Raw genomic sequence first — 16,363 nt, forward strand, 5'->3', positions numbered from 1 at the left:
TGGACGAGCGGTGTGTATGTGTGTGTGTGCTATTTCATGTGTGGCGCGTTGGCAACGGAAATGGATGAAGGCAGCAAGTATGAATATGTACATGTGTATATACAGGTACACCACCGATTTTCCAGCACTCTTGGTTCCAAAGCCTTGTTGGATTAACCACTTTGCCAGACCAACCATTGCCACATAATAATAATTCATCAACACACCTCTAACCCACTAATTATACATCTCTCATGTGTCTAAATTATACCATGGACTGTCAGAATTCATATTAAACAAATATTAAATGATGTAAATTAGATAAATGAATGAAATACAGGTACATATACACCTGCTCAGGACTGAGGTGCTTGTCAGCTAAGAGTTTCACAAATTCATCCACATACTCGAAAGCTCCTTCGTGGTTTGCAGGCTACTTTTCTCCGCATGCTTTATTCATGGAAATTCCATGATGCTTCTTGAATCTTTGAAGCCATCCTTCACTATAGTCATGCTCATGTTGTACCTTAAGTTCTTTATGGAACAACCTAGCCTGGTCCATTATCATGCTACCTGACAAGTCCACTTCATCACTCCGACACTGTCAAAACCATTCTATCATCACTCGATCATGCTCAATACTCTTACCATCTTTCATAGTGTTTCTAATCGTCATTTGCTTCGTGGAACCACTCTGCATAGAATTTCAATATTCTCTCCCTTTGCTTCTTTATATCATAAACAGTAGATGTCACACAGCTTATGCACCGAAATACCATGGTCCATTTTTTCAACAGTTCTACTTTATCTTGGATCGATATGGACTGGTGTTTACATTCGACACCACAATTGACACTCTCATATGTCTTAGAAGCCATAGCTAGGGTTAAATTTAAGCAAAATAAGCTAAGAATCTCACAGAATTGCGGTATCACCACCAAGCGCAGTGTAAAGAATTTAAATAAGTGCACCCTACACACGCCATCTGTGGCCGCCCAGTAAACTATTATGGTGGCCGCGATAATTTCAAGCTCCCTTACCTAATTTTGTCCAGACTAAAGGAGGTGCCAAACCATCAGTTGCCAGAAATTCAGAGGTGTACCTGTATGTATATGACTGTGTATGTATATCATACTTAATCGCCATTTCCCACGTCAGTGAGGCAGCGCAAGGCAAAAGACAAGGAATGCCCCAACCCACCCACATACACATGTATATATACATAAACGCCCATACACGCACATATACATAAAGATACATTTCAACGTATACATACATATACATACACAGACATATACATATATACGTATACGTAGTCTTACTTGCGGCCTTCATTCGTTTCCGTTGGCACCTGCGCCACACATGAAATGGCACCCCCTCCACCTTTACAGTGGAAAAGACAACAAAGGCCATATTCGTTCACACTCAGTCTCTAGCTGCTATGTGCACTGCACCAAAACCACAGCTAAATAAGTAAATAAATGAATAAATAAATTCATATATAAATATTTATTATACTTTGTTGCTGTCTCCCATGTTAGCGAGGTAGCGCAAGGAAACAGACGAAAGAATGGCTCAACCATCCACATACACATGCATATACATACACACCCACACACGCACATATACATACTTATACATTTCAATGTACACATACACAGACAAATACGTATATACACGTGTACATATTCATACTTGCTGTCTTCAGCCATTCCCGTCGCCACCCCACCACAAATGAAATGGCACCCCCCCTCACCCCACAAGCACGTGAGGTAACACTATGAAACAACAACAAAGGCCACATTCGTTCACACTCAGTCACTAGCTGTCATGTGTAATGCACTGAAACCACAGCTCCCTTTCCACATCCAAGCCACACAAAACTTTCTATGGTTTACACCAGATGCTTCACATGCCCTGGCTCAATCCATTGACAGCACATCCATACCAGTATACCACACCGTTCCAATTCACTCTATGCCTTGCACGCTTTTCCCCCTCCTGTATGTTCAGGCCCCAATTGCTCAAAATCTTTTTTGCTCCATCCTTCCAACTCTAATTTGGCCTCCCACTTCTCGTTCCCTCCACCTCTGACACATATATCCTCTTCGTCAATCTTTCCTCACTCATTCTCTCCATGAGACCAAACCATTTCAAGACACCCTCTTATGCTCTCTCAACCACACACTTTTTATTACCACACATCTCTCTTACCCTTTCATTACTTGATCAAACCACCTCACACCACATATTGTCCTCAAACATTTCATTTCCAACACATCCACCCTCCTCTGCACAACCCTATCTATAGCCCATGCCTTGCAACCATATAACATTGTTGGAACCACTATTCCTTCAAACATACCCATTTTTGCTCTCTGAGATGATGTTCTCGGCCTCCACACATTTTTCAACATTCCCAGAATGTTTGCCCCTTCCCCCACCCTCTGACTCACTTCTGCTTCCATGGTTCCATCAACTGCTAAATCCACATCCAGATATCTAAAACACTTCACTTCCAACAGTTTTTCTCCATTCAAACTTACCTCCCAATTAACTTGTCCCTCAACCCTACTGAACCTAATAACCTTCCTCTTATTCACATTTACTCTCAGCTTCCTTCTTTCACACACTTTACAAAACTCAGTCACCAGCTTCTGCAGTTTCTCACTCGAATCAGCCACCAGTACTGTATCATCAGCAAACAACAACTGACTCACTTTCCAACCCCTCTCAACCACAACGGACTGCATACTTGCCCATCTCTCCAAAACTCTTGCATTCACCTACCTAACAAATTAACCATGAAGACATCACGCACCCCTGCTGCAAACTGACATTCACTGGGAACCAATCATTTTCCTCTCTTCCTACTTGTACACATGCCTTACATCCATGATAAAAACTTTTCACTGCTTCTTGCAACTTACCTCCCACACCATATACTCTTAATACCTTCCACAAAGCACCTCTATCAACACTATCATATGCCTTCTCCAATTCCATAAATGCTACTTACAAATCCATTTGTTTTTCTAAGTACTTCTCACATACATTCTTCAAAGCAAACACCTGATCCACACATCCTCTACCACTTCTAAAACCAAACTACTCTTTCCCAATCTGATGCTCTGTACATGCCTTTACCCTCTCAATCAATACCCTCCCATACAATTTCCCAGGAATACTCAACAAACTTATACCTCTGTAATCTGAGTACTCACCTTTATCCCTTATGACTTTGTACAATGGCACTAAGCATGCATTCCGCCAATCCTCAGGCACTTCACCATGAATCATACATATATTGAATATCCTCACCAACCAGTCAACAACACAGTGACCCCCTTTATATATATATATATATATATATATATATATATATATATATATATATATATATATGAATGAGTGAGGAAAGATTGACCAAGAGGATATATGTGTCGGAGGTGTAGGGAACGAGGAGAAGTGGGAGACCAAATTGGAGGTGGAAAGATGGAGTGAAAAAGATTTTGTGTGATCGGGGCCTGAACATGCAGGAGGGTGAAAGGAGGGCAAGGAATAGAGTGAATTGGATCGATGTGGTATCCCGGGGTTGACGTGCTGTCAGTGGATTGAATGAGGGCATGTGAAGCGTCTGGGGTAAACCATGGAAAGCTGTGTAGGTATGTATATTTGCGTGTGTGGACGTATGTATATACATGGGTATGGGGGTTGGGTTAGGCCATTTCTTTCGTCTGTTTCCTGGCGCTACCTCGCAAATGCGGGAGACAGCGACAAAGCAAAAAAAAAAATATATATATATTTGGACGATTTTTGCATGGAAAAAATGCAACTGTGTGGGAGATGTATAAAAGAAAGAGACAGGAGGTCAAGAGAAAGGTGCAAGAGGTGAAAAAGAGGGCAAATGAGAGTTGGGGTAAGAGAGTATCATTAAATTTTAGGGAGAATAAAAAGATGTTCTGGAAGGAGGTAAATAAAGTGCGTAAGACAAGGGAGCAAATGGGAACTTCAGTGAAGGGCGCAAATGGGGAGGTGATAACAAGTAGTGGTGATGTGAGAAGGAGATGGAGTGAGTATTTTGAAGGTTTGTTGAATGTGTTTGATGATAGAGTGGCAGATATAGGGTGTTTTGGTCGAGGTGGTGTGCAAAGTGAGAGGGTTAGGGAAAATGATTTGGTAAACAGAGAAGAGGTAGTAAAAGCTTTGCGGAAGATGAAAGCCAGCAAGGCAGCAGGTTTGGATGGTATTGCAGTGGAATTTATTAAAAAAGGGGGTGACTGTATTATTGACTGGTTGGTAAGGTTATTTAATGTATGTATGACTCATGGTGAGGTGCCTGAGGATTGGCGGAATGCGTGCATAGTGCCATTGTACAAAGGCAAAGAAGATAAGAGTGAGTGCTCAAATTACAGAGGTATAAGTTTGTTGAGTATTCCTGGTAAATTATATGGGGGGGGTATTGATTGAGAGGGTGAAGGCATGTACAGAGCATCAGATTGGGGAAGAGAAGTGTGGTTTCAGAAGTGGTAGAGGATGCGTGGATCAGGTGTTTGCTTTGAAGAATGTATGTGAGAAATACTTAGAAAAGCAAATGGATTTGTATGTAGCATTTATGGATCTGGAGAAGGCATATGATAAGAGTTGAAAGAGATGCTCTGTGGAAGGTATTAAGAATATATGGTGTGGGAGGCAAGTTGTTAGAAGCAGTGAAAAGTTTTATCGAGGATGTAAGGCATGTGTACGTGTAGGAAGAGAGGAAAGTGATTGGTTCTCAGTGAATGTACGTTTGTGGCAGGGGTGTGTAATGTCTCCATGGTTGTTTAATTTGTTTATGGATGGGGTTGTTAGGGAGGTGAATGCAAGAGTTTTGGAAAGAGGGGCAAGTATGAAGTCTGTTGGGGATGAGAGAGCTTGGGAAGTGAGTCAGTTGTTGTTCGCTGATGATACAGCGCTGGTGGCTGATTCATGTGAGAAACTGCAGAAGCTGGTGACTGAGTTTGGTAAAGTGTGTGAAAGAAGAAAGTTAAGAGTAAATGAGAATAAGAGCAAGGTAATTAGGTACAGTAGGGTTGAGGGTCAAGTCAATTGAGAGGTAAATTTGAATGGAGAAAAACTGGAGGAAGTAAAGTGTTTTAGATATCTGGGAGGGGATCTGGCAGCGGATGGAACCAATGGAAGCGGAAGTGGATCATAGGGTGGGGGAGGGGGCGAAAATCCTGGGAGCCTTGAAGAATGTGTGGAAGTCGAGAACATTATCTCGGAAAGCAAAAATGGGTATGTTTGAAGGAATAGTGGTTCCAACAATGTTGTATGGTTGCAAGGCATGGGCTATGGATAGAGTTGTGCGCAGGAGGATGGATGTGCTGGAAATGAGATGTTTGAGGACAATGTGTGGTGTGAGGTGGTTGGATCGAGTAAGTAACGTAAGGGTAAGAGAGATGTGTGGAAATAAAAAGAGCATGGTTGAGAGAGTAGAAGAGGGTGTTTTGAAATGGTTTGGGCACATGGAGAGAATGAGTGAGGAAAGATTGACCAAGAGGATATATGTGTCGGAGGTGGAGGGAACGAGGAGAAGTGGGAGACCAAATTGGAGGTGGAAAGATGGAGTGAAAAAGATTTTGTGTGATCGGGGCCTGAACATGCAGGAGGGTGAAAGGAGGGCAAGGAATAGAGTGAATTGGATCGATGTGGTGTACCGGGGTTGACATGCTGTCAGTGGACTGAATCAGGGCATGTGAAGCGTCTGGGGTAAACCATGAAAACCTGTGTAGGTATGTATATTTGCGTGTGTGGACGTATGTATATACATGTGTATGGTGGTGGGTTGGGCCATTTCTTTCGTCTGTTTCCTTTGCGCTACCTCGCAAACGCGGGAGACAGCGACAAAGCAAGAAAAAAAAAAAAATATACACACATATATATATATATATATCTTTCTTTCTTTCACACCATGCGCCATTTCCCGCATTAGCAAGGTAGCATTGAGAACAGAGGACTGGGCCTATGAGGGAATATCCTCACCTGGCCCCCTTCTCTGTTCTATCTTTTGGAAAATTAAAAATATATATATATATATATATATATATATATATATATATATATATATATATATATATATATATATATATATATATATATATTCTTTTTTTTCAAACTATTCGCCATTTCCCGCATTAGCGAGGTAGCGTTAAGAACAGAGGACTGGGCCTTTGAGGGAATACCCTCACCTGGCCCAATTCTCTGTTCCTTCATTTGGAAAATTAAAAAAAAACGAGAGGGGAGGATTTCCAGCCCCCCGCTCCCTCCCCTTTTAGTCGCCTTCTACGACACGCAGGGAATACGTGGGAAGTATTCTTTCTCCCCTATCCCCAGGGAAATACATATATATATATATATATATATATATATATATATATATATATATATATATATATATGAAGTCTGTTGGGGATGAGAGAGCTTGGGAAGTGAGTCAATTGTTGTTCGCTGATGATACAGCGCTGGTGGCTGATTCATGTGAGAAACTGCAGAAGCTGGTGACTGAGTTTGGTAAAGTGTGTGGAAGAAGAAAGTTGAGAGTAAATGTGAATAAGAGCAAGGTTATTAGGTACAGTAGGGGTGAGGGTCAAGTCAATTGGGAGGTGAGTTTGAATGGAGAAAAACTGGAGGAAGTGAAGTGTTTTAGATATCTGGGAGTGGATCTGTCAGCGGATGGAACCATGGAAGCGGAAGTGGATCATAGGGTGGGGGAGGGGGCGAAAATTTTGGGAGCCTTGAAAAATGTGTGGAAGTCGAGAACATTATCTCGGAAAGCAAAAATGGGTATGTTTGAGGGAATAGTGGTTCCAACAATGCTGTATGGTTGCGAGGCGTGGGCTATGGATAGAGATGTGCGCAGGAGGATGGATGTGCTGGAAATGAGATGTTTGAGGACAATGTGTGGTGTGAGGTGGTTTGAGCGAGTAAGTAACGTAAGGGTAAGAGAGATGTGTGGAAATAAAAAGAGCGTGGTTGAGAGAGCAGAAGAGGGTGTTTTGAAATGGTTTGGGCACATGGAGAGAATGAGTGAGGAGAGATTGACCAAGAGGATATATGTGTCGGAGGTGGAGGGAACGAGGAGAAGAGGGAGACCAAATTGGAGGTGGAAAGATGGAGTGAAAAAGATTTTGTGTGATCGGGGCCTGAACATGCAGGAGGGTGAAAGGAGGGCAAGAAATAGAGTGAATTGGAGTCATGTGGTATACAGGGGTTGACGTGCTGTCAGTGGATTGAAGCAAGGCATGTGAAGCGTCTGGGGTAAACCATGGAAAGCTGTGTAGGTATGTATATTTGCGTGTGTGGACGTGTGTATGTACATGTATATGGGGGGGGGGGGTTGGGCCATTTCTTTCGTCTGTTTCCTTGCGCTACCTTGCAAACGCGGGAGACAGCGACAAAGTATAAAAAAAAAAAAAAAAAAAAAATATATATATATATATATATATTTTCTTTTCTTTCATACTATTCGCCATTTCCCGCATTAGCGAGGTAGCGTTGAGAACAGAGGACTGGGCCCTTGAGGGAATATCCTCACCTGGGCCCCTTCTCTGTTCCCTCTTTTGGAAAATTAAAAAAAAAAGTGAGAGGGGAGGATTTCCAGCCCCCCGCTCCCTCCCCTTTTAGTTGCCTTCTACGACACGCAGGGAATATGTGGGAAGTATTCTTTCTCCCCTATCCCCAGGGATATATATATATATATATATATATATATATAAATATATATATATATATATAAATATATTATTTCTTTTTTTATTATACTTTGTCGCTGTCTCCCGCGTTCGCGAGGTAGCGCAAGGAAACAGACGAAAGAAATGGCCCAACCCCCCCCCATACACATGTATATACATACGTCCACACACGCAAATATACACACCTACACAGCTTTCCATGGTTTACCCCAGACGCTTCACATGCCCTGATTCAATCCACTGACAGCACGTCAACCACGGTATACCACATCGCTCCAATTTACTCTATTCCTTGCCCTCCTTTCACCCTCCTGCATGTTCAGGCCCCGATCACACAAAATCTTTTTCACTCCATCTTTCCACCTCCAATTTGGTCTCCCTCTTCTCCTCGTTCCCTCCACCTCCGACACATATATCCTCTTGGTCAATCTTTTCTCACTCATTCTCTACATGTGCCCAAACCACTTCAAAACACCCTCTTCTGCTCTCTCAACCACACTCTTTTTATTTCCACACATCTCTCTCACCCTTATGTTACTCACTCGATCAAACCACCTCACACCACACATTGTCCTCAAACATCTCATTTCCAGCACATTCATCCTCCTGCGCACCACTCTATCCATAGCCCACGCCTCGCAACCATACAACATTGTTGGAACCACTATTCCTTCAAACATACCCATTTTTGCTTTCCGAGATAATGTTCTCGACTTCCACACATTCTTCAAGGCCCCCAGAATTTTCGCCCCCTCCCCCACCCTATGATCCACTTCCGCTTCCATGGTTCCATCCGCTGCCAGATCCACTCCCAGATATCTAAAACACTTCACTTCCTCCAGTTTTTCTCCATTCAAACTCACCTCCCAATTGACTTGACCCTCAACCCTACTATACCTAATAACCTTGCTCTTTTTCACATTTACTCTTAACTTTCTTCTTTACCCAACTTTACCAAACTCAGTCACCAGCTTCTGCAGTTTCTCACATGAATCAGCCACCAGCGCTGTATCATCAGCGAACAACAACTGACTCACTTCCCAAGCTCTCTCATCCCCAACAGACTTCATACTTGCCCCTCTTTCCAAAACTCTTGCATTTACCTCCCTAACAACCCCATCCATATAATCCATATATATATATATATATATATATATATATATATATATATATATATATATATATATTATTATCATTATTATTTTTTATTTTGCTTTGTCGCTGTCTCCCATGTTTGCAAGGTAGCGCAAGGAAACAGACAAAAGAAATGGCCCAACCCACCCACATACACACATATATAAATACACTTCCACACACGCAAATATACATACCTATACATCTCAATGTACACATATATATACACACACAGACATATACATATATACAAATGTACATAATTCATACTGTCTGCCTTTATTTATTCCCATCGCCACCTCGCCACACATGGAATAACATCCCCCTCCCCCCTCATGTGTGCGAGGTAGCGCTAGGAAAAGACAACAAAGGCCCCATTCGTTCACACTCAGTCTCTAGCTGTCATGTAATAATGCCTAAAACCACAGCTCCCTTTCCACATCCAGGTCCCACAGAACTTTCCATGGTTTATATATATATATATATATATATATATATATATATATATATATATATATATATATATATTCATTTATTATACTTTGTCGCTGTCTCCCACGTTCGCGAGGTAGCACAAGGAAACAGACAAAAGAATTGCCTAACCTACCCACATACACATGTATATACATACACGTCAACACACACACATATACATACCTATACATCTCAATGTATACACATATATACACACACAGACCTATACATATATACACATGTACATAATTCATACTGTCTACCCTTATTCATTCCCCTTGCCACGTGTGAAATGACAAACCCCTCCCCCCGCATGTGCGTGAGGTAGCACTAGGAAAAGACAACAAAGGCCCCATTCATTCACACTCAGTCTCTGGCTGTCATGTATAATGCCGCGAAACCAAGGCTCCCTTTCCACATCCAGGCCCCATAAAACTTTCCATGGTTTACCCAAGACCCCTCACGTGCCATGGTTCAATCCATTGACAGCACGTTGACCCCAGTATACTACATCGTTCCAATTCACTCTATTCCTTGTAAGCCTTTCACCCTCCTGCATGTTCAGGCCTCGATCACTCAAAATCTTTTTCACTCCATCTTTCCACCTCCAATTTGGTCTCCCACTTCTCCTCATTCCCTACACCTCTGACACATATATCCTCTTTGTTAATCTTTCCTTGCTCATTCTCTCCACGTGACCAAACCATTTCAAAACACCCTCTTCTGCACTCTCAACCACACTTTTTATTACCACAATATCTCTTACCCTTTCATTATTTACTCGATCAAACCACATCACACCACATACCGTCCTCAAACATCTCATTTCCAGCACATCCACCCTCCTCCGCACAACTCTATCTATAGCCCATGCCTCGCAACCATATAACATTGTTGGAACCACTATTCCTTCAAACATACCCATTTTCGCTTTCCGAGATAACGTTCTCGCCTTCCACACATTTTTCAACGCTCTCTGAACTTTCGCCCCCTCCCCCACCCTATGACTCACTTCTACTTCCATGGTTCCATCTGCTGCCAAATCCACTCCCAGATAGCTAAAACACTTCACTTCCTCCAGTTTTTCTCCAATCAAACTTACCTCCCAATTGACTTGTCCCTCAACCTACTGTACCTAATAACCATGCCATTATTCACATTTACTCTCAGCTTTCTTCTTTCACACACTTTACCAAACTCAGTCACCAGCTTCTGCAGTTTCTCACATGAATCAGCCAACAGCGCTATATCGTCACCGAACAACAACTGACTCACTTCCCAAGCTCTCTCATCCACAACAGACTTCATACTTGCCCCTCTTTCAAAAACTCTTGCATTCACCCCCCCTAAGAACCCCATCCATAAACAAATCAAACAACCATGGAGACATCACACACCGCCGCCGCAAACCGACATTCATAGAGAACCAATCACTTTCCTCTCTTCCTACTCGTACACATGCCTTACATCCTCAATAAAAACTTTTCACTGCTTCTAACAACTTGCCTCCCACACCATATATTCTTAATACCTTCCACAGAGCACCTCTATCAATTTTATCATATGCCTTCTCCAGATCCATAAATGCTACATACAAATCCACACACACACACAATATAGGAGCATTTAAAGAATCACAAAGAGGCTCTTAAAGTCCTACACATCTCTGCTCTTTTAACTTCCTTCTTTCTTACATAATCACATTTAAGCATTGTATGATTATTTCTTCCAACTGGTGTATCATACATGATATTGTCAATATTTATGTTAGTATGTGCAAGATCTTGTAATAATGGTGTACCTGTCCCTCTCATTCTAATGTGCTTACTAACATGCTGGTAGAAGAAAGTTTCCTTTACTTACTCTGAAAACTAATGTCTCCATGATTCCCTGTACGTGAGAACCCAAATTCTGCCAGTACATCTCTTCATAACTGAAAGTCTCCACGTGTGATTTCTGAGAGGCACATTCTACTGTTTCATATACCATCCTGATTGCTTCTTCATTACAGTTAGTGTATATTTGTTCTGATACATTAAATTGCTTCTGTGAGTTCTATGATATCAACACTATTATGCACTTCTTTCTAACAGTCACTTTTCTTATTATGCATTGTCTGAATAGATCATCTACTGCTATTCCCTGAAACTTAAAGGATTCCTGTAAAAGGAGAGTCAATCCTCTTCCTACTTCGTCTTCTCTTTCCTTCCTTACTATCATGTTCCCCTCTGGACAGAAAAGGTGATGTCTCATCTCTTTACTAAGCTTTGTTTCCACAGCTCCATCAATATTAGGCAATTTTCCCTTATACACTCTTTAAATTCTAGATCTTTACCATTTACTGCTTATCCATCAGCAGTCTATCATTACCATAACCTAACATTCATTGCAACCCTGCAGGCCTCATTTGGTGTCTTCCATCTTTCCCCTTCTGAATGTATTCTATCTTTGCCCTCTCTTTCCCTGGTCTGTCTCACATGATGAATACTTTGTTGAATTCCAACTTATTTCTAAGGTTCTTATCCTGACTAGGTATTTCCTGGCTAGATGACTCCAAATCATGCACAACCACAATTGGCTGTCCCTTTATGTTTTGATTATAACCACAAATTCTCTCCTTTATCAAAGAAATTGCATCTGGTAATTCCATTGACTCAAGTAATCCTTTGATGATCATCTCTTCTTTCTTTCCTCTTTATTTGGTGTACTTCCTTCCCTAATCTATCTAACTTAGGTGACACCAACTTTGCAGGAAAGTCCAACAGTTTTTCATTCATCAAACTTTGTGGCTCTTGCTTCCTTTATAAATTCCCTTTTTGCAAATATGCACTGATTCTGTATGCTCTGCACTTACCATCTACCAGATCATAGATTAGCTGATTGCTCTACCCCAAACACTGCATATCATTCTACCTAAAGTTTCATTCAATGCCTTGTACACATGTCTCAATGTACCCGGGTTCCAATCCCATTGCCTCAGTTATGTTGTGTCTGCTGACCAGCTCTCAAAACTGCACCTCACTGCCCACTATTTTAAATAGTTTCCATTACTCTGTGTTAAGGTCATTTCCTCTTCTTCAAAAGCCTCTAACCACATCTAGAAGAGCCAATTCTGACTTCTGTTGTATAATCATCCTACCATATTTCCTCTGGTAACATTCTTTATCAGCACTGTTAACTAATGTGAACATGTGTTCATGATCATTTATTCTAATCTTTAATTCTTTTACTTCTCTCATCTCATGACACCTCTCATAATCTTTCAACTAATTCTTTAAGAGATTGACATGGTAAGATAAAACATGCCCTAATCAATGCCATCTTGAGTGAAAGAAGCAAAAGAAAAAGGGCTCCGTGCAGTGTTTGCAGGCCTGGTTACACAAGGAAGGAAAGACAAAAGAATGGAGAAAATTCTGCAGCTTAACCATCCATGGGAAGGAGGTAACAAGCTGGTCTTCACACAGATACAGTGGGAAGCAGCAGCTAAATACATGCCACAGGTGTAATCCTTTCTTTTCTAATTGTGCTACTTTATCATCCTGGTTTTCATTGATTTCAACCAAAAGCCCCAAACTTTTTTTCTCTGGTGGATGTTTTATCCCTTCCTTGTGCTTTTCTTTTTGTGGATTTTATCACAACTTCTTGCTACAGGTATTCTCCCTTACCTTAATCCATTTCTGGCTGATATTAATATGAAAAGAAAATTGAAACAACTTTACTATGTGATAAAAGGCTTAACTTGACTTTTTAACGGTCTGTTGTCGTGACTGAATTAGGTTAATTTCCCTGCTATCTTTAATTTCCTCTCATTTTCTTGGTTTAGCTATTGTTATAGGTCTTAGACTGCTTCCCCATAATACAAATAGGCATTCATCCAGGGAAAACTGTTGACTAATCAGTTTGTGATGCCTCTTGGTTGTAAACATTTTACCATCTCATGTTTTACTCACAGTGACACTTATCTACATCAATTTTTAAATATGCTCTCTCTCTCTCTCTACCCTAATGTCAGCTGCTTACAATATTTGTTGCTTGGATATCCTTTACATGAAGAGTGTTTTAGTATTTTGCTTTGCTGAGGTTGGCAAAATTTGGGCATTTGATTTGAAAACTGTTGTCTTCCTACTCCCACTATTACTGAACTCCTTAGAATCTGCACTATCAAACTTAATATCCAGACAATTCACCATTTGGGGGTCCCTTCACACTCTATTCTCCCATCCTTTCTTATACATTATAGGCCTGCTGGAAAGCAGACCACCTGATATCTTTAAGAAAAGCTTCATTATGTACGGGGAGAACCTTTCTGCACCTAGGCCTGTGTGTGTGTGTGTGTGTGTGAGTGTAATAAGGGGTTACAATCCCTGGGATGAGAAGGATGGACTTGGAGAGGCAGTCTCTGAGATAAAGTCCCAAGGATGAATGGGTGTGTGTGTGTGTGTGTGTGTGTGTGTGTGTGTGTGTGTGTGTGTGTGTGTGTGTGTGTGTGTGTGTGTCCTAGATGGGCAGTCCCAAGGATACAGTCCCTGGGGTGAGCAGGGCAGGCTATTTTGAGGCCATCAATTTTTCTTGGACAAAACCAAGAACTCTACTAGTATGTACTATCTAAGGGTACGCTGTAAAGTGTGTTCTGTAGATGTTATATATGCTTACCTGCTCTAGATGTACGATATGGACATGGGCATAGGAGAAATTTATCTTTCCAGTTCACATTCACTCCAAGCACATTTAATTATCTGCATGAGAAATCTGAAGATGAGGGAGAGAAATCATACAACCTAAATTCATTATGAATATATATTTCACATGTCTAATATTCATTAATGCATTATGCACTTACATAATACACACTTTATATCAGTATAAAACAAGATAAAATTTATCTTGTGAACATATTTCAGGAATCCAGTTCATATTCAAATTTTGATGAGCTACGAATGTAACACATAACCTCTTGTTGCTAAATTATACATCTGCCACTGCTCAGTAGGTTATCACCATTATAAAATAACATTTGGGTCTTTCATCACCTATCTATAACCGGACTGTACATAAAAAGGAATAATATAGATAATTCAGTAGACCAAAAAGATTTTTTGGATATTTTGTTATTCTCCACATTATTTAGAAACTTCAAAACAAAGCTTTCTGTAGTGTCTTAACTTTATTTCTATATCTTTTGTATTAAGATCCCTGATCCAAATCATGCCTTCTTTTATTTAGATGAAAAACTGGTCTTTGCATCATTACCTTTTTTCCTTCTATCACATTATAACAAAACATCATAACAGTACTTCTAAATCTCCATCAACATTTCTAATACACATAATATCAAATTCTTGTAGCTGTAAATTTACAGTCTAACATATCTCATCACAAATGAAAACAAGACATTCAAATAATTTCTAAAACAGTCACCTTCCTCAATCTCCAATGAAAAAATTAACTAAAATTATAAAATAAAAGTAATCAAAGTCTCAAATTAAGTGAAATTGAAAATATTCTAATTAAAAAGTTCCTTTATAAAATTTTGACTAGCAATATTGCTTAACTCTAATCCTTCCTAATATATAATAAAAAATGGATTAAGTCATATTACATGTTTTGACAGTCAAATGCAATAAAGGTATAATAACTTTACTTTTTCTCTTTCACAGTATCAAAAATATGCTGAGCCTGTTCTTGTTCTTGACATTCAGTCTCATCATTTGGATGAGGTGCTCTGACATGTCGAGCTAAGTGGCTACGATCTCCAGTTCGATAAGGACAGCGGGAACATTTGAAAGGTTTTTCACCAGTGTGTGTTCTTAGGTGCTTCTGAAGGTCAGCCGCAAAAGTAAAACGCTTTCCACACTGGGTGCATCTATGCTGTGGATTTGATGCTTGACGGTGATAGTCCAAGTGTCGCTTATAGCTACGTTCAGTCAATAAAATCTTCAAGCATAATGGACACACCCACTCATTCATGGTCATTAGTTGAGTTCTTTGTTGTCCTGTATGCATTAACAGTGAATTGGATGAAATTGGAATAGTTTCATACTGTATTTCAGTCCATGTACTTTTTAACTGACCAGCTTGAAGTCGATCATCCCTGCATAAAGATATATAGTGCCCTACTCCCCCGATGCCCTGTGAGTTGTGCTGTGTATGGTCGTGAGCCATTCCTGCACCCGCCACAGGACCACCCTGCAAGGAGATAGACAAGTATCTTATCAAGGGTGTATTTTTGCCAATGGCACTCTTTCTTTTATACCTGGCCTGTAAAATCAACGTGGTGATTCATTCTCTTCTGTCAACTGATGTAAAAGCAAAAATATTTATGTATATACTATTTTTATATACGCCATAAAATAGCACTTCTTGATTTTCTTTCTTGCAATGCCTTAACTGTCCTCATAATGTGGCTGGAGGATGGTGTCGTCGCTGATGCTTCACTAAACTGCTGCGGTCAGCAAAACGGTATGTGCAATAATGGCATGGGTATGGTCTTTCGCCTGTGTGTGTGCGTACATGTTTCTCTAGGTCCTTACGATAAGCGAAGGACTTGTGGCAGATCTGGCAGGCAAACTGAGGATTGGCAGCACGCCGACAATATTCAAGGTGGCTTCGGAACCTTGATCGAGTGTGTAGTAGTCGACCACACAGCGGGCAAGGCAGCACTTCAACACCCTCTACCACATACATCGGGTTCGCGCCTCCCCTAAACTCCCTTCCTACGTCCAGGCTGCCCCCGGCCTGAAACAGAGGACACGGACTCTTGTAAACTCAGTATACAAGGCTGAGAAAGTCCTTACAAAACAGCTTTTAGGCACTGTGGTCAAAGACTGAATGTCAATGGGGTGGAACAGGGCTTGGATTGTTTATCACATACCACCCTAAGGAAGTGGACTATCAGTGCAGTGCACAAACACATAAACACAATTATAGTGCCATACACTGAAAAATCTATCTAGTGCATGGGTAAATATTCAGCAGAACAAAACAATTGTTGTTACACATTATTGGGAGTTTCTGACCAACAAAATTGGTATCTGGGTTAAGGA

The 16,363-nt window shown here is 40.7% G+C and overlaps 1 protein-coding gene across 8 annotated transcripts in view; it reads right to left on the bottom strand.

Annotated features, from left to right (window-relative positions):
- The window catches only part of LOC139746704 (uncharacterized), a 385,796-nt gene that overhangs the window by 36,300 nt on the left and 333,133 nt on the right, over positions 1 to 16,363 (bottom strand). For 2 of the 8 annotated variants that reach the window (XM_071658174.1, XM_071658183.1), the window contains one exon: positions 14,103 to 16,055. The exons of 4 other annotated variants lie outside the window; for them this stretch is intronic. In XM_071658174.1, the coding sequence (XP_071514275.1) occupies positions 15,714 to 16,055 (342 nt within the window). In that variant the 3' untranslated portion in view covers positions 14,103 to 15,713. Of the gene's footprint in view, positions 1 to 14,102; positions 16,056 to 16,363 lie in introns of those variants that run through there. 2 more of the 8 variants (XM_071658161.1, XM_071658191.1) reach the window with 2 other exon arrangements.

This window comes from Panulirus ornatus, chromosome 66 (genome assembly GCF_036320965.1).
Source record: "Panulirus ornatus isolate Po-2019 chromosome 66, ASM3632096v1, whole genome shotgun sequence".
NCBI classification, from domain to species: domain Eukaryota; kingdom Metazoa; phylum Arthropoda; class Malacostraca; order Decapoda; family Palinuridae; genus Panulirus; species Panulirus ornatus.